Source organism: Pelecanus crispus, chromosome 11 (assembly GCF_030463565.1).
Source record: "Pelecanus crispus isolate bPelCri1 chromosome 11, bPelCri1.pri, whole genome shotgun sequence".
Lineage (NCBI taxonomy): Eukaryota > Metazoa > Chordata > Aves > Pelecaniformes > Pelecanidae > Pelecanus > Pelecanus crispus.
Genome location: NC_134653.1, coordinates 9,324,382 through 9,345,350, shown reverse-complemented (window position 1 = coordinate 9,345,350; position 20,969 = coordinate 9,324,382). Strand labels below are relative to the sequence as shown.

General features: G+C 43.3%; 3 protein-coding genes across 3 annotated transcripts in view; 1 reads left to right on the top strand and 2 right to left on the bottom strand.

Moving 5' to 3' along the window:
- Nucleotides 1-1,726: 1,726 nt before the first annotated feature.
- Nucleotides 1,727-20,969, bottom strand: part of IGSF6 (immunoglobulin superfamily member 6) — a 313,504-nt gene continuing 294,261 nt past the window's right edge. The window contains exon 6 of the mRNA XM_075718482.1: nucleotides 1,727-1,739. Coding sequence (XP_075574597.1) covers nucleotides 1,737-1,739 — 3 coding nt within the window. The 3' untranslated portion in view covers nucleotides 1,727-1,736. The remainder of the gene's footprint in view (nucleotides 1,740-20,969) is intronic.
- LOC104031103 (melanin-concentrating hormone receptor 1-like) lies at nucleotides 2,705-4,347 on the top strand. Its single transcript, XM_009482995.2, has 2 exons — nucleotides 2,705-2,789; nucleotides 3,353-4,347. Exons 1-2 carry the CDS (start codon nucleotides 2,705-2,707, stop codon nucleotides 4,345-4,347), a joined length of 1,080 nt encoding a protein of 359 aa, XP_009481270.2.
- Nucleotides 13,294-19,249, bottom strand: ZP2 (zona pellucida glycoprotein 2). Its single transcript, XM_075718880.1, has 18 exons — nucleotides 19,203-19,249; nucleotides 19,057-19,130; nucleotides 18,791-18,874; nucleotides 18,604-18,698; nucleotides 17,636-17,791; nucleotides 17,240-17,284; nucleotides 16,810-16,974; nucleotides 16,337-16,433; nucleotides 16,073-16,254; nucleotides 15,524-15,653; nucleotides 15,160-15,341; nucleotides 14,991-15,082; nucleotides 14,779-14,903; nucleotides 14,322-14,511; nucleotides 13,881-14,016; nucleotides 13,701-13,797; nucleotides 13,528-13,614; nucleotides 13,294-13,439 (listed from the first exon to the last, which is right to left on the bottom strand). The coding sequence occupies exons 1-18, from the start codon at nucleotides 19,247-19,249 to the stop codon at nucleotides 13,294-13,296; spliced, it is 2,130 nt and encodes a 709-aa protein (XP_075574995.1).

Genomic DNA, 20,969 nt, shown 5'->3' with positions numbered 1-20,969 from the left:
CCAGTCAGGGTCCACCACCACAGCCACGAACTGCAGACAGCTTGTATTAAATGAGATTCCTCCCCTTCTCATACCTGTAAAGGAAATGCAGAATCCTCAGGTCTAAATTAGTGTAATACTCCAGTTTTGCATGAACCTACATGCTATTTTGACTCCAGCACAGAGTCAAAGTTTATCTGAGCCATAATGTGTTCCACATAGTATTGATGGTAACGTTTTCAGCTGTAGTGATAAGCTGGCCCCACACTTCAGCAGTAGAGTGAAACCATACTTAGCCCTACACTGTTACTGTCTGCAGGAAACACAGGGCCTGATGCCAGTTGATAAAGACCTTTAGTATTTACTAAATTCTAGTTAAACATGAAGGATTTACAGAATGGAGACCATAACAGGAGATTTCTTTCATAATTTCATAGCATCATAGAATGCTTTGGGTTGGAAGGGACCTTAAGAGGTCATCCAGCCCACCGCCCTGCAGTGAGCAGGGACAGCTTTAACCAGATCAGGGTGCTCAGAGCCCCGTCCAACCTGGCCTGGAATGTTTCCAGGGATGGGGCCTCCACTACCTCTCTGGGCAACCCGTTCCAGTGCTTCACCACCCTCATTGTAAAAAATTTCTTCCTTATATCCAGTCTAAATCTATCCTCCTTTAGTTTAAAACCATTACTCCTTGTCCTGTCACAACAGGCCTCGCTAAAAAGATTGTCCCCATCTTTCCTATAGGCCCCCTTTAAGTACTGGAAGGCCGCAATAAGGTCTCCTCGCAGCCTTCTCTTCTCCAGGCTGAACAACCCCAACTCCCTCAGCCTGGCCTTGTGATCCAGCCCTAACCCGGAGGTGCTCCAGCCCTCGGATCAGTTTGGTGGCCCTCCTCTGGACCCGCTCCAACAGCTCCATGTCCTCCTTGTGCTGAGGGCCCCAGAGCTGGACGCAGTACTGCAGGCGAGGTCTCAAATTTACCAAGTAGATTAAATGGGGTTTTTTTTCCAGGTGCTTCAAAGCTTTATCCCAACCAGATTTTTTTTAAACTTCCAGTTGATAGTAGCACACAAGTGGTAAAACGGAGAAAAAAAAAAAAGCAGCAGGAAAAGTACTTTCTCTACTTTCCTTGTAGGAAAAGCTGGTGCTGTGATATTGTTTACATGACATACAGCCTGGCGAAATCCATCTAAAAGATGGAACAAAGATTTAACATGAATATATGTACATGTTTTTTTTACATTGCTGCTATCCCCACTTTAGGATCAAATCTGCAGCTGCTGTCATTTCCAGCAGAGCTCTGCCAGTTTATAGCGGGTGAGGATCGGGGCGGGGGAATAGAATGCCATTCTTAACAATTGTGTGGAGCTGCACAGTGATGCAGATCACAGCTGTACAACCTAAAAGCAAATTCCCCAGTACATTCACTGGACTGCAAAAACCTGAAAGAGAGTGGTGTTTGCAAATGAAGAGACTCCAACTAGGTAGTATGCTGGGGCATGGAGGTGAAAGAGGCATTTTGCACTGGATGGTAAATGGAATATATTATCCCTTGTGCAAATGGACTGGTGCCTGCTTTTAAGAGCTATGAAGTACTGAAATAATGACTATTTCTAACTGCTAGAAATCCTTATGGCTAGCAAAAAGTAAGCCTTGGAAATGGCCTTCTAGTCATTACAGAATCCTTCCTGCCTTTCAACAGACTACTAGCCCCCATCATCAGGATACAGTCCGAGTCTAATCTTACTTTCCAAATCTTACTTTTTCTAGACAGCAACGCCTTCAATCTAGGAGTTTACTGGCTGCTAAAACCAGAGTAATGGTTATGAGGGAAATAAGGCAGAGATTAGTGTGACTTGATTATAACACAGTCACCACCTCATTTATTTAATGTTTCCAGTGTTTTGCCTGTTTTACATACCGAACTGCTGTAATTTCAAACACACCTTGAAAATAAATCCCTTGTTTATCTCCTATTCTCTTCTATCAGCCTGCCTAAAATGAAACTGATATAACTTTATTACTGTGTTTGAGACCTCAAATTGAAATGGAGAAAGCACTTCACAGGAGGGAAGTAACAATGCTGTTTATCATCTATGCTGCAACTTATTCAGCGTAGCCAGAAAATATCAGATTTCCACATACTTACGCAGCTTGTGCCTTTCTGCTTTAGGACAATCTTGCTTCAGAATCTAAAGAGATTAACCTCAATCTACACTTACAAGTCTTGCTGCAAGCTTGACTTTAGGTTAAGATGATTCTTTGCAGAATTGTTTCGAGATATTTATACTCAATTAGACCCTAAAAGCAAAATGCACTCTCAGTGCTGGCTACCTATCATTTTATTTAGCAGATTTTATTCACTTCCAGGCCCCATTTGCCTCTCCAGAGCACAAGTTCATTACTTAGTCCATCACTGGATCCTGATTCACTACCTTCAGCACTAAAATGAAATTCTGCTCTCCCTGCAAAGCGTATTTCCAGCACTCCGCTGCCAGCCTGGCGACAGGCGCTGCCTCATTACATCTTGGTGTCACTCTTGCCTGGTGGTGGTACAGGGAGAAGAGCAGCTGCTTTTTAACCTGCATTAACAGCCCCTGCTGATGCTTAGAGCAGCAGCTTTGTGAGCACCCCACAGATCTCCAAGAAATCGGCAACCTGTATTCTTTCAATGTGAAACACTAACATCTTCAATCTGCTGATGGGGACCAATTTTTCCTGAAGGATGGATTTTAAAACAAATCACACTGAGAGCTTGAATAGCTGCATCCCCAACAGCTCCAAGGCTGTTCAAAACTTTTCTCTGACTGGTAAGTGCAATAAACAGGTAAGTGAAAATATACATTAGTATATAAACTATAATAAGTGTAGGCAGGAGGGAAGGAAAAAAAAATCACTTATGTGAGATGGTTTTGAAGAAAGCCTGAATATGAATATTAATATCCATACAGTTGAGCAACATATGTATCAGAGATATATTTATATCTATTGAAACATATATCCATTATATATGTATGCATTTGAAGGGGTCTCCATGCACAGATAGGGAATGATATACACACTGGTGCTCTTTCATTCTGTTGTTAATATGTGTTTGCCTTCATATATATGAAGGGAAGAGTGGGTATATGTACATCTGATTAGACACATTTTAATGTATACATTTGTGAAAGCTGCTGAGACAGTGCCTGTGTGTGGTTAGGCACAACCACACACAAAAAGCCCTCCCTTGTCTTACATGTGCCTAAGAAATCCACTGTTGTTTGCATTCAGAACACTCATTGTCTGTTAGAAGCCAGAATATCCACAAGGCATGTCCTCACCAGTGGTCCTGGCACAGCTGACTTTTTCCTGCCTACACTTATCTCTGCAGGTGACCCCAGCAGGATGAGCTATGGCAGCTTCATCATGCCCACCCTGTTTGGCATTATCTGCCTGTTGGGCGTTATTGGTAACAGCCTGGTTATCTGCACAGTCTTAAAGAAATCTGGCCCCAGCAGTAACGTCCCAGATATCTTCATCGTCAGCCTCCCTGTGGTAGACCTGCTCTTCCTCCTGGGTATGCCCTTCCTCATCCACCAGCTGCTAGGAAACGGAGCCTGGCACTTTGGGGAGACGATGTGCACAATCATCACTGCCCTGGATGCCAACAGCCAGTTCACCAGCACCTACATCCTCACTGCTATGTCCATTGACCGCTACCTGGCCACCGTCTACCCCTTCACCTCCACTCGCTTCAGGAAGCGCTCTGTAGCGATCTTCATAATCTGTGTGCTCTGGGCCCTTTCCTTCCTCAGCATTACACCTGTGTGGATATATGCTCAGCTCATCCCTTTGCCTGGAGGTCTGCTAGGCTGTGGGATTCGTCTGCCAGACCCCCAGAGGGACATTTATTGGTACACTCTCTACCAATTCTTCCTGGTCTTTGCCATCCCTTTTGCCCTCATCACAGCAGCCTACAGGAGGATCCTGCTCAAGATGGCCAGGTCCTCAGAAGCACTGATGAGCCAAAGATGCACCAGGGCACGAACAAAAAAACTGACCCGTACAGCAATTGCTATTTGTGTGGCCTTCTTCATTTGCTGGGCACCTTTCCACATCCTGCAACTGGCCCAGCTCGCCATGACTCACCCCACCCTGCCTTTCCACTATGCCTACAATGTGGCTATCAGCCTGGGTTATGCCAACAGTTGTCTGAACCCCTTCATCTACATCTTGCTCAGCCAAAATTTCCAGGGATGGCTTGGGGTCCCTGTAAGGCCAGCAGCTACAGGGCAGGCTTCCCCACCTGGGAGCAAAAGCATTCAGGGGGATGCAGTTGAGTCAGGGCAGCCACTGCTGCATTTGGTGTCCATCTCTGGCAGGTAGCAAGACCTGCAGCAATTAGGGTAAGCCCTGCAAGCCAGCCACTCTCCCAACCAAACACACAGGCAGTGGCAGGCAGGTGAGCACCATGCACCACATCTCCTATGGGATGGATCTTTACCTGGCCTGGAGACAAAAGTAGTGGCACAGCATTTAGGCAGAAGCTTTGTTTGGCCTTGTATTCTTATTTATATCTTCCCTGATAGTTATGAATTATGTTCTCCCCAGGAGATGAAAAGCTTTCAGGCATTTTATTAAATTAATTCACATACTAAAACATTTTGGTGCAAAACCCCAGACAAGCAACAACCCAGGGCCCAAGGCTGAGACACTGCCACCATTTGAAACTTGGGGAGTTTCAAGTTTTTCTTGCTTTAAGTTTTAAGGAGGAAAGAAGGAATTGGGACTGTTCTGGATCATTCCCCCCCAAACATGGTTCAAGAGCGTAACACACTTTATGAAGTTTTAAACAATACGACAATCATGTTTTCATCTCCTTTCTAACACACCAGCTCCATAACATCTTTAACAGTGGGCAAGACATCAGTCATTTTCTGTCACTTTAAAGCCAGCAAAACTACCCATTTTCCAGAATCAGCAACTATCAAGAAGTCCAATAAATATTCTCAGATATATTTAAAAGTAACCAGATTGATTTATTCACCATCATTCTGCGAGACAGTTCTGTACCATCTAGACAAGGGACAACAGCGACCCAAGTTAAAGAGTAACTATCGCTAAGTCACCAAGTTGCTTTGCAATGATAGTAACAATTAGATTCTATCTACATCAAAAAAAGAAAACAGAATAGTTTCTTACCATTAGCAATGCATACACATGCACACGCGTATCATTGTAGTATTTCTTCAGGTGACAGCAAACCTTTAGTAAATACACATCTTGAAGCATATTGCTCAGGTTTTCAACATGATTGTAGGTGGCTCAGTTTTCATGTGCCCATCTAGAGCAATTTTGAAAGGACTTGACAGTCGAAACCACAGAGCATCCGTTCTCTGACAATCAAAGCACTTTGCTGCACATGGCAACCAAAAAAATCACTGGGCTTTAGTTTTAAAACGCTATTATTCTCCTAATAGCAGGCACCTACATCCAGAAAAATAGGCAAAAGCAAAGGTTCTACACATTTCAGTTTTAAAGGAACATTTCCCTCTTTATGGTAGATCAGTTAAAGTTGCTTAAAAAGTGCTGTTGTATTTCAAAGGATCATAAAGACCAGGTCAAATTCTTTATCAGGAATGCCCAGTTACTAGAACACACAATCTAATTTAATTTTAATAAATTAAAAGTTAAAAACATCATCACTACCTTGATTTGTTCCTGCTCCTATAAATTAGGTAAACGTCAACACTGCAAATGAAGAAATGTACCCATGATTATTTATATGCACTCTATAATCTGGAGGATCCTTATCTCCAACTCTTTAGATTTTCAGGAGCTATTTATTTTAATGGCATATTAATTCAGCAACCAACTATTACAAAACCACATAGCCAGCAATCCCTGAGGCAAGGCTGTCTCCAATAGCTTCAGGAGGCACTTCCAAAGACAGAGCAGTAAAATCCTTACACCTGTCTCAAGTGACACCACTCAAAGCTTTAGACCACAGCACATATGCAGATACACAGCTGCAGGGGTGTAATCCTTTCCCCTGAATTTCCTTTATACCCTCATCTTTTGCTGAAGGGACCAGGCATTGCTTAATAAGCTTAGCAGGCATCAAGGCAAGTGAATTTATTCCAGCTCAGAGTCTGGCCTCACATGAACCATTTCCTTCTGCATTTTAAATTGATTTTTCATTATGTAATTCATTCTGTCATCAGCACTTGTCAGGAGCTAAAGCTGTGAATTCTCAACTACCAGCAGGTAAACATGGAGCACTTTCACTCCTGCTGCCCTGACCTTTGCATGTTATTAGTCACTATCATTTTAAAGCTTCTCACAATATCTTTCTAATAAGAGCTGCTTTCAGCGCTGCGCCGTCACCACATTAGCATGGTTTTTGATAGGGATGTGCTGAAGAAATAAAACTAGGTCAGCATGGACCAGATGTTTTTACTGGAGACAGTAAGGCCATCCCTCAAATGAGTGTGTAGGTTGTTTGGGGTTAGCTCTACTGCAGTGTTTAATAATTTAAAACAAAAGCAAAGACATGCCTTAGTAAGGTAGGCTGGGGAAATGGTGCCAAGGCCCTGTTTTCTCAGCCGCTCTCTTGGCTTCCTGCAGAACTGCACCAGCCCAGCAGGGAAATGGCAGGAGCCTTACCCACCCTGGTGGCACCATTCCCAGCCCCAAAGACCTAGTTCACTGGCCCTTACTTCAGGCATAAACACGCCTCGATGGGCAGCCACTCCTGCAGCCCTAATGCCTACATCCTGGGGACCCCAACCAGCCTGAATCAAAGGAAATTTGGAGCAACCCACTTTGCTACAGTTCCTGAAGCAGCTGCTTGAATGCAAGCTGCAGAGACCCCAGCGCCAATCCCACATGCAACAGGTTCATTGACTCTCTTTTCCTATGCCTCCTCTTGCTGCACCGTCATTCACACTTCACCCCCATGCGTCTCAGAAAAGAGGAACATCAGGCCTGAATGCAGTAAAGGAATCTTTTGTATTTGTACAGTGAGCTTAAAAATTCACATGCTTCAACAGGGGACTGAGAAACACCAGCGCTCGTACAAGAAAAAGGAAGGAATGCATGTGGCTGGACTCCAAGGTAAATTATTTACAAAGTAGAGCAGAAAAAAAACCCCCAAACCCATGTTTTCCTTGATTTAAATAAGCTACACAAGTCTTCATTCAAACTTCCCCTGCAATGTGCACAAGTAGAGCAGAACTGAACCACCGTGGGAGAGCTAAACAATTAATGCTCCCAGAGACTAGGACAGATCTCCTCTCACCTGCCATGTCCGACAGTTTCCCCCTAAGCAGACAATATTAGCCAGGGACAGGAACCGGGTGAGAACAACCTTCCCTTTGACCTGGATGGCTGCCACTGCGTACAACCTCTTTGTTTCACCTCCCCAGCTACTGAGAATAGTACAAAAGATAGAAGTCAAAGGCCAAAAGTAAAGCTCTTACCTTTAGTAAGGGTGTAAGTATTTTAAACATCCTCACTAGTGCAAATCTCTAGATTCATATATGCAAGCTATGTGAGAAATATTTTAATTTATGGGGATGTTGGCTAGCATTTCTCTTTTACAGAGCGTTCATGTGACAGCCACTGCAATATTATTTAGTAAATTCCAACCATTCTGGAATGGAAGTTCAAACTCCATCCAGCAACAACAACCAACAAAACACTTCTCTGCCTGAACATACACCCATCTTTTGCCACGCTTAGCAACAAGGAGAAAGATGGAGAAGGGGGAATATTAAGAATATCAGCCTTTTGTGACTCAGAAGAGCTAAAAGCCCATACAGTTAAGTATGATATGCTGTCAAGTACATAAACCCTCTTCATCAAGCGCCACTTTTCTAGCTTTTGCAGAAACACTTCATATTCCATTCAAGTGCTAAGTCAACAGGACTTAAGGTGGTTTGCTGGACAATAGCCTAAGTAATCATTTCAATCCTAACCCCTATCAGGCTGATAATAAATAGTAAGAGCAACTTGCAAATAAATGGCTCTAATATGAAATTCATAGTTTCATTGTACTTCTATTGACACTATAACTGTGATTAACAACAGCATAAAGCCTTCCTAATAATCATGTTCTCAGTACTCCATGCTCTCCTTGCATGGAATTTACATTAATACTTAGAAAGTGTACCTGAAATATGTTGTATTAAAAATAGCTCATTAATAATGCTAAGTGAAATAGGGCCTGAGGCAGATGAGCCCCCAGCCCTATGCTATTTACGTACAGCATGCTTGACAACGAGCATTAGCAGAGTCTGTCCACTGACTTGATTTGAAGCCCTGCATGCCCAGAGAACACAGAGCTGGACTTGTGATGATCATTCTTCCTGTTTACACAAAGTTGCCAGAAAATGTTTAACCTAAGGCAACAAAGCACTTTCATCCCTTTTCATTCTGTCACATGCAATTGTATTTTTATGCCTCATTTCCTTGACTCTGTAAGGCAACACATACAGAATGCAAAATAAAAAGCACAATTACATGACAAACTGCCTGACTTCAAATGGACTCTTACATCTACAGGTATTGCTGCCCTCATCTATACTGAAAGGTGCAATGAACAACTGCAGTGACATTTAAAAAAACAATACACTGACCTTTTAACAAAACTCATTTACTATATTTCTTGCCATGCTGAAGTTTCGAGTGCTACCACCTTTTGTACCAGGTTACGCAAGGAAAAGTCTTAGGCTTGACTTATGGGACAGTAAAACTAAAGGTCCCCAAGATGTTTGTGTGCCTCAAATGCACAGCAAATCTTTAGTGACTCAATGCTTTTGCTCTGCTACCAGCCCTAGGATGGAGGGTTTATAATGTATTTGCCTTGGACAGAATTCCAAACATTTATGTGTTTAAAAGGGAGGTACATCTGAACTTTGCTAATCCCAGCACTTTAGGACTCTCTCTCACTATTTTGTTTAGTGCAGAAGACTGTGATACAAGTCACATTCTTCAAATATGACTACAGAAGTAGAGTTTCCCCTGAAAATTAGTGGTTTGGTATAAAACAAAAGCAAAAGGAAACAATACCATACAAGCAAAGGCACTAAGCACGGAAACTCCACTGCTGTTGATGACAGCAGGGATAGAAAGTGATATAGCAAGTTAACATTCAGTTTAACAGAGCTGTCCCAATTATCAAGTCCTAGAGGAGTGGAGATCAGTTGTAACCTAGCAGAACATGAGGAACTCACAGGTCAAATGCAGTCTAATGAAGTCAGTGTGGTACAACCAGTCTTCAAATGCGGTGGCATTAATGCTCTCCATTCTCTCTGCCTGCAGCTAAATCTACCATTAAACCCTGTGTGGCTGCCTGCAACCTAGTGGTATTTAGTTTATATGGTTACATGGTAATTTCCTTCAAATTTACTTGAATTTGGAAAACATTCCTTTAGAGAGAGGAAGTGCAACATATCAAACCCAGAGTTTGACTTTTTGATAGGAGAGAATATTAATAGTGCAAATAGCAAAGTGTGACATGACAAATCTTTATAACCATTTTTGGCCCACTAATAAGTTGGAAAACTCTCCTTTTAAGATTTAAGTGCCTCTTAGGCAGGGGTAGAGGGAAAATAACAGGCATAATGAGTAGCTTCTTTTCCAAGCATCAACACAACTGTTTTGCTTCAGTGGGCAAGTGTTACAGACAAGATAGCTTTAAGCTGTTACTCACAACCCCTTGCCCTCCAAAAGGATGCTGTTTAGTCCCTCAATTTTCAGAGACCCCCAAAATTACATATTCCCAGTGTCCCTATTGAATAGCCATGGAACTTCTGGCCACCATAACATCAGCTCTGGCAGCAGGAAGAGTCCATTCCACTTTGTGGGAGTTCTCTTAATACCCTTCTAGCCTGCTGTGTTCAGAAAAGGCAGGCTCCAGCTCCACTGTAAATGCTCCTCCAAAGGCCTTTTGTAAAGGAAGATGTGTGGCATTTCAGGGATTTTTTGTTTGTTTAGGTTTTGTGTGGTTGGTTGGGTTTTGTTTGGGTTTTTTTTACAGTAATGTTTTGAAACAAGGGCTGGGTGTTGCTAGCCAACTTAAATAAAGCCAGGTTTTAATCTCCAGCTGTAGCACAGAGCTCACATTTACAAGAGCAGCTAGAAGAGCTGCACATACTACAGATGTTAGCACAACATGAATTTAAAAAAAAATATAACTGAATAGAACCACAGTTGTGAACAAAAGCATTTGATAAGCATTTCAAAAAGGAAATTGGCTGCAAAGTCCAACAGGAATGTAATACGGCAACACCAGATTTCAGAACAAAAAGACTCAGGAAATTCAGTATTATAGTCATTAAAGCCAAATCTTCAATGAGGAGATATTAGAATCAGTATTCAGTTTCATAAGTTGATATAGCAGAGAATGCATGCTAGAGAAACAGTTCACAGAGTTAGAGTGCTACACTGAATGCTCTCTACCCTGACAGGTAGTAGAAAGCCGCAAGAAAAGTAAGAGGCAGCAAACCCAAAATGGATACAGTAAACAAAGAAACATTTTTCTATAATCCATAATTAGCCTGAAGTATTTATCACGCAATGACAGAAAGGCTAACAAAGTATTAGAACCAGAAATAACTTGCTAGTAATAAGCCACAAACCTATTTATGATCCTCTTAGACAGGACCTTGGTTTTAAACCATTGTTTTCCAAAGCACCGCATTACCCCTGGCTGACCGCTACTGCAATACAGTATAATCTAGCAGGTTAAAAAGCATTAAATAGGGACTCAAGAAGCCCAAGTTTTAACCTCCAAACTCTGAGCATAAAAATGCATTTGTTTGCTTATCAATGATCATGAACAGGCTCCCTCTGTGCCTCTCCCTAGCAACACCAGTAATTGTATTGCCTTTCTTGCACGGAAGCTTTGAGGCTTACAGATAGAGAGAGCAAGGCAATACTTGGGACTGTTCTTACTCCCTTTAACTAGGCCAGGTGGGAAAACTGTGTCTGTTACTTCATTTATAAGCTGTTTAAGTGACAGCAGGACACAAAATCTGTTCTGGTAAGAGTGAAGTTTTTCTGCTTCAGAGAGGTGTTCTTAGCTTTGTTATCAGCCACTGGAATCTCCAAAATAACCAACTAAATTGGTCTACAGGGAAGAGGAACAAGCAGATAGGGCATCAAAAAAGCCTTCTGAAATACTTTACTACCAGCAATATATCTGAAAGTGAGGACCAAATCTACAAAAGTAGGGATTGCCAAACAACAAAAGCTACTGCTAGCTGCAACAGAAGAGAATGTAGCAATCAGCTGACACACTTGGAGCATGAGATAGTTTCTTTTAAGAGCTTAGTACCAATTAGAGATGCAGATACCAAACATCTGCTGGTTAGTGAGATGACCAGAAATCCTGAAGCTGATGTTCAGTATGAGAGAACCAGACCAGGCTATCACTAGCTGCAGGTCCACCTCCTTTGGGTGCCCATGCCCCCACACCACAGGTGGGCTGTTGGTTGCCTAAGGGGCAACTGCAACATAGCCACAGTAGTCTAATGCAAGGCAAGCATAGCCAGTAGGAAGGGCCACTGTGTGCAACAGCAGCACACTGACGCCAGAGCAAAGGGAACAGAGCTTTTAATCCAAAAGTACAGAAGAGCAGCCCCAGACTGCAGCTGTACAGCCAGGGGTTTGACATACCACTGCTGAGCTTCATTCAACCTCAGGAAGCTTGTGATCTTTAACTCAAGTGTAATTAAAACTCAGCCAGTAAAAAGCTATATTACACAGTCATGAGCTCCTCAGGAACAGAGCTAGAGTATTGAAACCCATTTGAAGGCATAAAGCAAGCAAATTAAGAAGCTACTTTTACACGGTTGCTTTCTAGGCCTAGAGATACAAGTACATAAATTATTCTAGGACAGCTTGTTCAATCACATTTAGTCCTCCCTGCCTGTAGCAGTAAGGCATGAAACCAAATAAAAAAACCACCGTGCTTGAAAGCATTTTGCTATTTTTTGAAACAGCCTACTTAAAGCTATACAGGTAACACAGCATATTCTCTATCTGTATCAGCCAAGTCCACTTCAATGTTGCTCTCAAGCTTCCCTTATGTGGAAGTTCATTTTATACACTGAAACTGAGCTTGAGTTTCAGGCAACTAAAGGTCTCTAAGCCTCTATAGGCTAGAGCACATCAGCCTGCGCCAGAAACTTGTTTTAAGTTGGAAAGCAACAGCAGAGCTATACATATGTGAAGTTTGTCAAGGTTTCTAGATTTAAATTTAAAAACTGACATCACTCATTAGTGTGGCAGCTGTCTTGGTCTTTAAAAAAAAAAAAAAAGACCCACACTCAGCAAGAGGTTTTGTTTATCTTTTATAAACAGTTGATTCATTTCCACCTTCACTAGCAGTAAACTTAAGGCTTGTTACATGCTATAGCTTACACATTGCACTCCCTACCCCTGCAACAGAGAGACTTGATTACAAGCCAGAACCCAGTGAAATTACGATTGACTTTACTTTTACCTGGAAGAGCAATGAAGCATCAAGTACTGCTGCACAGACTGATTTTGAAGAATTAAATATTGAAGCTACTACCTGAAACATGTATCTCTGTGTACTTTTACTTAAGTGCCAGAAAACATTTACTGAGTAGCTACCATTTGCCCCTATTAAAGCCTTATGTTCACCCAAGATTTAATCATTAAATCTAGATTTTTTTTTTTTGTAATTTAGTTCACCAACATGAGGTGTTATTCACAGCTGGGCTTTGACTCTGCAAAGTAGGTGTCATGAAACACTGCTTGTTTTCATATAGCCCCAGCTAAACTAGTAGTAAATTTATACTGAGTATTTGGTTACTGCTGTAAAGGGTCTAGATGATGCTGAATTACTAATATTAGGCCTAAACACTGCAGGTTGACTGCACAGTTGTTAAAGAGCACTGCTTTGCCTTAAAGTAATATTTTTCTTCAGTTAAATCCTTTTCTACAATCCTAAGAAAGGGCAGGAGAACTCTATAGAGCCTTATAAGAAGCCAGTTCTCACAGTACAAGAAACTAAGTAGTACCCTGTCAGTCACCCCATAACATGAACTAGGGAGGCAAGGAAACCATCCAGTGTAGGGGAAGCTGCTCTTGTCCCTTGAGTCTTACCCAAAAAGCTTGACCTTTTAAAAGCTTCAGTCAGAGCACTTTGAGAGACATGGAGGGCAGTGCCACTGCTCATCAAGACAGACACCCATCTCTGTCCAGTTTGGTTCCTTGAATGCTATATAGCAGCAACTCCAGAGCCACACAACTCATCCAGAAGACTTTTGCAATCCAAGTTTATTTGTTAAAAATACACTAACTTGTTACATTTACCAGGAATGCTCTTCTCTTTAGGCATTTAACAAAAGCCAAAAATAGTAGCATTGCGGTCACCAGAGAGAGAATGCCAACAGCAGTCATTGTAATGACAGCCCATGCTTCCTTGCTCAAGAGAGTGCTCCCTACAAAGCAAGCAGAAAGATATAGTTTGTAGAGACAGCTCTTCACTAAACCTAAGCAACACACATTAGCACCACACTTGCTTAGTACCTTGGGTTGCAGACCATCCTTCTGGCACAAGGAGGACAGGACCCTGCAAGCTCACCACTGCAGAGTTCACACCTGGCATCCCACTCTCTGCAACAGTAATGTAGTAGCAGTTAACTCCATAGTACAGTGGGTTACCTCAGGTCACTACAACCTAACATCTGCTTAGACATTACCTCGCTTGCTTCTAGATGGCCTAGGGCATCTTGTCATACACAGAGGGGAGTCTGGTTGAAAACGGTCACAGATCAGGACACTGCAGTGGAAGTATACCTAGGACAGAGAATGAGAGGTCCATTCATTTTGAAACAATAACTGCTCCTACTTACTGCTCTAAGGCAGCAAATGTCACCTACTAGGCCAGGGAGGGCTTTGTCACCAGAGACAAAGGCAAAAGTCTTCACTTCCAGCCTTTGGCGATAGTTAGGATAGCTGACACCATACCCCACAGGATGAAACACAGTCCTGTAGCTGTCCAGGTCATACTCACACCTGCCAATGGGCAAGAAGCAGCAAGTCAGAAAAGCAGGGTGGAGTCAGCAGTTCATTGCAGGGAGGGTTTGTTTTGTGTGTGTTTTCTTTTTTTAAAAGCAGCAAGCTAGAGTTTGAGGTAGAGGTCCTGACACCTTCCTACAAGTTCCAGCATACCAGGGCAGCACCGTCAAGGTACCTTGAATGCCGCCTGAAGTGAAGCCCTTGTAACCTGGGGCTCTGCTCCCAAGGGAGGTGCAGGAGGAATTAGGGAATCCTCCCATGCACTGCCAGAAGTGCTTTAGTTTCTCTGGCAGGACACTCACCCATCAACAACAATATTCCACTGGGGAAGTGAGCTTGGATCTTGTGAAGCTGTGGCCCAACAGTCATCCAATACCAAATGGAGGTTGGGATCATTGCGGTTCAGGACCTGAACTTCCAGGAAGATAGGCTGCCGTAGGTACCTTACTATTGGGTACTGATCATCACGGTACGGCTGCCTGTATGAGTCCTCTGCAAAAACCAAAGCCTTATTAGATAAGTCAGTCTACAAAAAAGCCCTGAAGAAACTCTGGTCTAGAGCTCTCCAACAGCAGTTACTCCACCAGCTGTAGCTTGTCTAGTCACAGATTTAAGGCATCTGCCTCAAGTAGCATGGGTGAGAGAGAAGGAAGCACATCAGGTCATTAGAAACCCATGCACCAGAACAGTTCACTCATACATCCTCCCTCCCATGAGCTCAGTTGCTTCCCAGCCACCTGAGCCCAGAGTTAGCTTTACCTGGGTAGCTTAGAAGAACTAAGGAGAGGGGACCTTGGTTCATTGAAGAAGCCAGAGGAGGAAGGTTGTTTACCCTGACAGCAAGGGAGGCATCACCATTGCTGAAGGAGCACAAGACTGTTAGTCTGTAACAAGGAAGGAGCAAGTAAGTCTTCTGTTCACATATAGGATATCCAGGATTAAGTATTACACAAAGAGGTTTCCAGACACACCTAAGTTCACTGTCCCTTGAGATCCTGCGCAGTGGAAGGTCTGCTGATAATGCTGTCACCTCATTCTCATAAACAATCTTCTCCCCATCAAACTGCAGAGAAATAGCAGCATTGTGAAGGCATTCCCAATGCATGAAGCCCTCCCCATCAATCCTGGCTACACACTTACCCAATACCTGGTCCCACATCCATTCAGTGGGACATGAAACCAAACCCTGTCGTTCAAAGATGACTTAAAGGCTGGCCGGCATGCAGGATCTCTGAGCCTAAGTGTATCCAAGTCTAGCGGTGGTGTAGTACTGTCAGCAAGTATTTCAAAATCCATGTACCCATCCTGGGTGCATACAGCAGCTGTAACAGAGGTTCACATAAATTGTCATGCCAGTCATTGACAACTCAGTCTGCCAAGAGCTGTTGTGTTCTGGCTAGAGATACACTTTCCTGTGAAGGACTAGTTCAAGAACAAACCATGCTGAAGGATTACCATCTGAGCAGTACATGGGCCAAGTCCATTGCAGAAGCCGGTCACTTACCTGTTGGTGCATGGTGGTCACAGGGGCACGCTGGATGCATCACCATTGCCACAGTCACCCCATGGAAGTGAAAAGCCAGTTTCAAAGAGGCCATGTAGGACTGAAGTCCTGAGCAGCTCTCCCCATGTAGCTGAAAGACAAGAGTTACTCTCCTGGAGTGTAACTACAAGAGCTCATTTTAACACATGCATGCATTAGAGTGTTTCACTTTGCCTTGGGGCCATGGTGTTCTCCACACTCAGCTAGTTTGTTAATTTGCATTGCTCCAGGCATGCCAAATACCAACCCACTCCAAGAGGAATATTTTCACCTCCAGCTGTTTTTGCCAAGAGACTTCATGAAACCCAAGTTACATTTGGGTGTTGAGCAATGCCTATCTATTATAAAGTCAGTTTGCATTCACATCTTAACCACAACTGCCCTCAGCCAGCCACAGGGCCCATGGCCAACTTGACAGATGCTTAGTCAAGGTCAAAGCTACTGTGCTCTGGTTCTTAGCAAGCATCAAGGAGTTGTGCTCACACCAACTCTTGTGACTTGAGAACTCACCCTGGACTTCAGGACTCCCCTACTAATATGCAGCTTGACCCCTCTCTTTGTGTCCAGAGCAATCCCATTTTCCTGAAGCTGGTCCATGGGGATGGTCTTATCCTCTACACCAACAGCCACAAGAGTGCCTGGGAAGGCTGGGATGGCAACAGTCATGTGTGTTGCATTACAGGTTGCTGGACCTGCAACAACACCTTTGTTAAATAGAACACTGGTTTCCTCAGGGCAGGAGCAGGCCAGGCTCTGACTTTCTCCATGCATTACCTGGTGCACAAAGCATTCTTGACTCCACAGTCAGTCTGTGTTCAGGAGAGCCATACATGAGCTTGAATGCCACAGTGTAGAGCACCTTATCATTGTGCTGACAAAAGAGATGCAGGTCTATTAGAGAGTAGTCAGCTCATGATCCACCATAAGACCAACCCTACAGGGCCATATACTATGTCTGGTTCAAGACTGCTGCTATTCATGTTTGCAACAGCAGTTTCTTTCCATCTCAACACCCTTTCAAAAAAAGATCTGCTCATGAGACTGCCAGTCAGATGTTCACAGAACAGGCTATAGCTAGGATCCCACTCACATAGATGCCCACCAGCTGTGCTGCTGAGGTGCACACTGTGCTTCCCCATTTTATAGGGCTGGGCAGTTCACAGGTTTCCACAGGTCTACAGGAAGGAGATACCTAGCCTCTGTTAAAGCAGCACTGTCTCCTCAGGGCCAATTCTTTGTTCACCTACCTTGTAGGAAACAACTCCAGTGGCAGTAAAGGCCACCTGAAAGATAAGGTTGTGGCCATCAGCTAGAAAGTTATAACCTTGCTGCATGGCTTGCCCAAGGCTCAGCTGATGTATTCTCGTTCCTTCATCAATTGACAGAGTCCAGGTCATTGGAGTTGCTGGAACCTGCAAAGCAGGAGAGCCTTCCTTAGGAAGGGAAGGCATAGCCACACAGAAGCAGCAAGGCATTACAGTTCTTCAGTCTGCAGGGCTGCCACCTTGCAGGTCTTACACTCAAGCTCCCTACACTGATAGTAAGGAATTAAGCTTCCCAACAACATGCAATTACCCCAGAAGAGGGAAATACGCCAGCTTAGAGACATCAGACTCAGTTTAGATCCAAACCCCATGCATTCCCACACCCTTCCTTTGCAAGACAGAAGGCACATACCATATGCTCATCACCAACACTTGGAATGAGTCTTGGGAAAGTAACCTAGAACACAGCACCAGAGTTAGACCACAGGAACAGACAGTGGTCACAACCCTACAACTTTAAAAAAATCTCCACTATAGTTTTCCAAAGCAGACAGCTGGCACCAGCATCCCATTTTCCCCTGCAATAGCTGGAGCTAGACTATGTGTATCATTAACAGCCATTTGCAAGCTAGCTCTTCAAAGAGCTAGTGGTCATGCCAAGATGAACATGCAGCCAACAGACCTCCCTGAAGCTAGCTGGAGCTTTCCCCATCTTTCTGCAGGTCCCAGCCACACAGTTCCAAGAGACAGCCATCCCACCTTGCAAGCCTCTAAGCAGGATCTGTAGCACTCCCATTCCTCTACTTACTGCCATGAAGTCTTTTGTACAGTTTGTTGCACCAGCAAAGAAAGTAGTGATCTCATGTGCATGATCAGTATTGCAGTGAGTGCTGTAAGTTACATTCTTCTCCTCTCCCATTGTGTCATTCACCATCAGCCTCAACCTTAGGTGGTTCTGACCATGCTATAGAAAGAGACATTAATTAAAAAGAGGCAGTAGTACTCACTGCAGCATGAAGACAACTAAAAGCCTTTAAACTACACTATACCTTCAGAGTTGTTTCAGGTGTTTGTACCAGTGCAAGGACACAACAAACTCACTTTAGAAGCTTACAGAAAAGGATAGGTTCTCTAGGAAAGCATAGGGTAACAACACTAGGTTGAAGAGCAGAAGGTACCAAGAAAACTGCAGGAGGCAAGAACAAAGCCTTCAAGGACTAGCAGGCTGTAGTGCCAGAGAGTCAGCTATTCAAGAAACAAGTTAATAAATGCCAAAACTAGGAGTCTTGTGGTATTTCAAATGCCTTAAAGCAACTGATACCAGCCAACCCTCTGTTTTTGAGGCTAGTTTGGGTTGGTCTCCCACTTACTACTCTACCTCAATAGCTATTAATAGCATGCATTGTTAATTGCTCTATCAATATACATATGTGTAAATAGAGTAGTGCTATGAAACTCTTGGACCTGGTCCATTTCCCTGCAAGATGTTATTTAACATAGACCTCAATTCCTTTACAAGAGAACACACCATTTATGACAGTGTCTGAGGGGGTTTAATCCACAGTTGAAAGAACAAGTATTAAGGTAACAGTTGGGGGGTTTTTGTTTTTGTGGTTTTTTTTTTTTACACTACTTCTGGCATGAACTGCTCTTATAGAGTAGTTTAAGCATTTCCACTCTTGAAGAAAGTTCAAGCTAGAAACCCCATCAAGCCCAGTCCCAACCAGGAAAACCATACTGCATCACAGCACCTTCCCAGAATAGAGACCCCTTTACCTCCAAGCTAGTGCAGTTGACAAACAGGACACTGAGCAACAGCCTCTCATAATCCACAGTGTGGTCACAGGACACCATCTCCTCACCATTCACATCTAGGGAGAGTGTGGAAGATTAGCCCTGCAGGCAGGCATCTGCTTTCAAGCTACGGTAAAAAGGACCAAGCCAGGCCAGTAGCAATACCTACCCACAACACACACATGCCAGGAGTAGTTACCAAGCTCTCTGGAAAACTCAACTTCCATCCCATCCCTGTGACAGGTCACATTCTCTGCAGAGGGAAGACCACAGTCAGCTCCACCATCATGCTCCTGGAGGCACACACCCTGTGAACCCTCCAGCTAGCCAGCCCTTCTTCAGAGACCCCTTCCACACCAAGGCAGAAGGAAAGCAGCTCTAAGCAAACCTAAAGCCCACATCCACACCACTACCAGCCCAGAGAGGCCTCATTACCCAAGAGATCCTGATCCCCCAGGCCATCAGCACAAAGGGCTAAGGGCAGCAAAAAGCCAAACAGGAGCAGCAACCTGAAAAAAGAAAAGGACCAAATGGGAGAGCAGCAAGGAAAGAACCCAGCTCCCCATCCAAACCCCACTCACCACATCCTTGAGGTGCTCAAGCACTGCTGCTCCACAAACATCCCCATCTCCTCACTGCTACCACAAGCTTGCTCTTGGCTGCCCAGAGAGGATTATATAGGACCTGGTGCAGGCTCCACACAGGTGCAACCTTTCTGCTGCCTGGGGGACTGAGAGCTTGCACCTGCCTCTTGTTGAGATGCAGTCTCCTTGCTGTGAAGAGGAGGGCTCGCAGGAGACCTGAAGATGATATCAAGTTCTTGGCATGGGTTGTTGTTTCCTTCCATTTTTAGGGCATTTTTTTGTTTCTTGTTCTGATAGTTTACTTCCTTTATTCCCTTGTCAGATGTTGCACAGGAAAATGAGCATCTTCTGGCAGTTATTTTTTAAAATTGAGATTTCTGTGCCACTTTGATTTTGTGATAGTTTAAAACAATTCCACCAGTAGATTTGTATGTAACTGAGAATATTTTGTTCCCCTGTATGGGCAAATCTGCAATGCTGATATAGATCTAATTAGGAGGAAAACATGAGTGGCGGGTTAAGGAAGAGAAGCCCTAGATGAGATCTTTACACTGGAAGATCTCTAGAGGCTTTGGTCGTACTGTCATTGTTCAAAGCTGTGGGGAAGAGGCCTGGGAAGAAAAAATCTCATATTTACGTTATCTTCCAGCTTTCCCAGTGCTTTTGAATTCAGACAGACTTGTAAAAAAACCCCAAAGACTCATATTTTTTCAAAGTAATTGAATTCTTGAGATGTAAGAAAGCAAAAAAAATAGATCATAGGAACAGAGGAAAATTAATATTATGGAACAGTAATTTAGGAGTGGGATGTTAAATTGGGTTTGAGGGAATAATACATTTTTTATTAATGTACCATGTACTAATGTAAAATGTATTCATTAATATTTCTTTTTACAGTTACAGACCTGTCCCTAGAGCAGATTTTAGAGTTTCCCAGCTGAAGTGACAGTAGCATCATTTCTCTTAAGGATTCAGAGTTGTGAGAAAGAGCTTGTCTCTCGACTGCTGGTAGGTACCAAAGTGCTGGGAACTTGGATGGGACAACAGCGTGGGGGGAGGCAGGTAGCTGCAGAGCATGTGACTGCCATCAGCGCGCTGTGTAGCAAAGCGATATGGTCCACACAGGCAGAGCAGATTACTAGTGCTTACATTAGTAATTTAAAAATGTGCATTCTTTAGAAGCATCGCTTTAACTCTCATCCTTGTGAGAACACAGCAAAAGCAGACTTAAAGCTATTGTGCAAGTGGGGGTACCAAGTGTGCACGATGCCACGCAATAAGCAGGCACTAGCTCGGATCTATAACCACACCAGAGTAAGTAGCACCTGATATTAGTAGCACAAAAAGAAATTGCACTTCTGCTTTTGCCATCAGTAGGATTAGCATGCGGATAACCTTTGGCAAGAAATTAACTTCCCAGAGACTCCTGAATTCACAAACATACATCATGTACCTTTTTTTTTCTCTCTCTCTTTTTAATAATGAAATTGATTGTTTTCAAAAGCAATGATTATACAGAAAGGAAAACTAATGAAAAAACCCTCTGAAGCCATACACAAGTTTATTGTGTTATGCACCTATTATTATTTAGCTTGGGTTTAACTAACACAGTAGGGGAAAAAGTGTTTCAAGTACACATCCTTTAAAGAATTACACAAACTAGGTGCTTTTGGGCAGTCAAATCTGACGTAAAGTTAAACTTACTCATAATTTCCCTGCCCCCGATTCCCACCGTCATTAAGTTGGTGGAAAATCTGTAAGTCC

What these genes read in the sequence shown, in the direction of transcription:
- LOC104031103 (XM_009482995.2), top strand. Translation starts at nt 2,705, where the DNA reads ATGGATTTTAAAACAAATCACACTGAGAGCTTGAATAGCTGCATCCCC. An exon ending in TCAAAACTTTTCTCTGACTG is followed by an intron (nt 2,790 to 3,352) that starts GTAAGTGCAATA and finishes TTATCTCTGCAG; the next exon opens with GTGACCCCAGCAGGATGAGC.
- ZP2 (XM_075718880.1), bottom strand. Translation starts at nt 19,249, where the DNA reads ATGGGGATGTTTGTGGAGCAGCAGTGCTTGAGCACCTCAAGGATGTG. An exon ending in CTGGAGTTGTTTCCTACAAG is followed by an intron (nt 16,434 to 16,809) that starts GTAGGTGAACAA and finishes CTCTTTTGTCAG; the next exon opens with CACAATGATAAGGTGCTCTA. An exon ending in AAGAATGCTTTGTGCACCAG is followed by an intron (nt 16,255 to 16,336) that starts GTAATGCATGGA and finishes GTGTTGTTGCAG; the next exon opens with GTCCAGCAACCTGTAATGCA.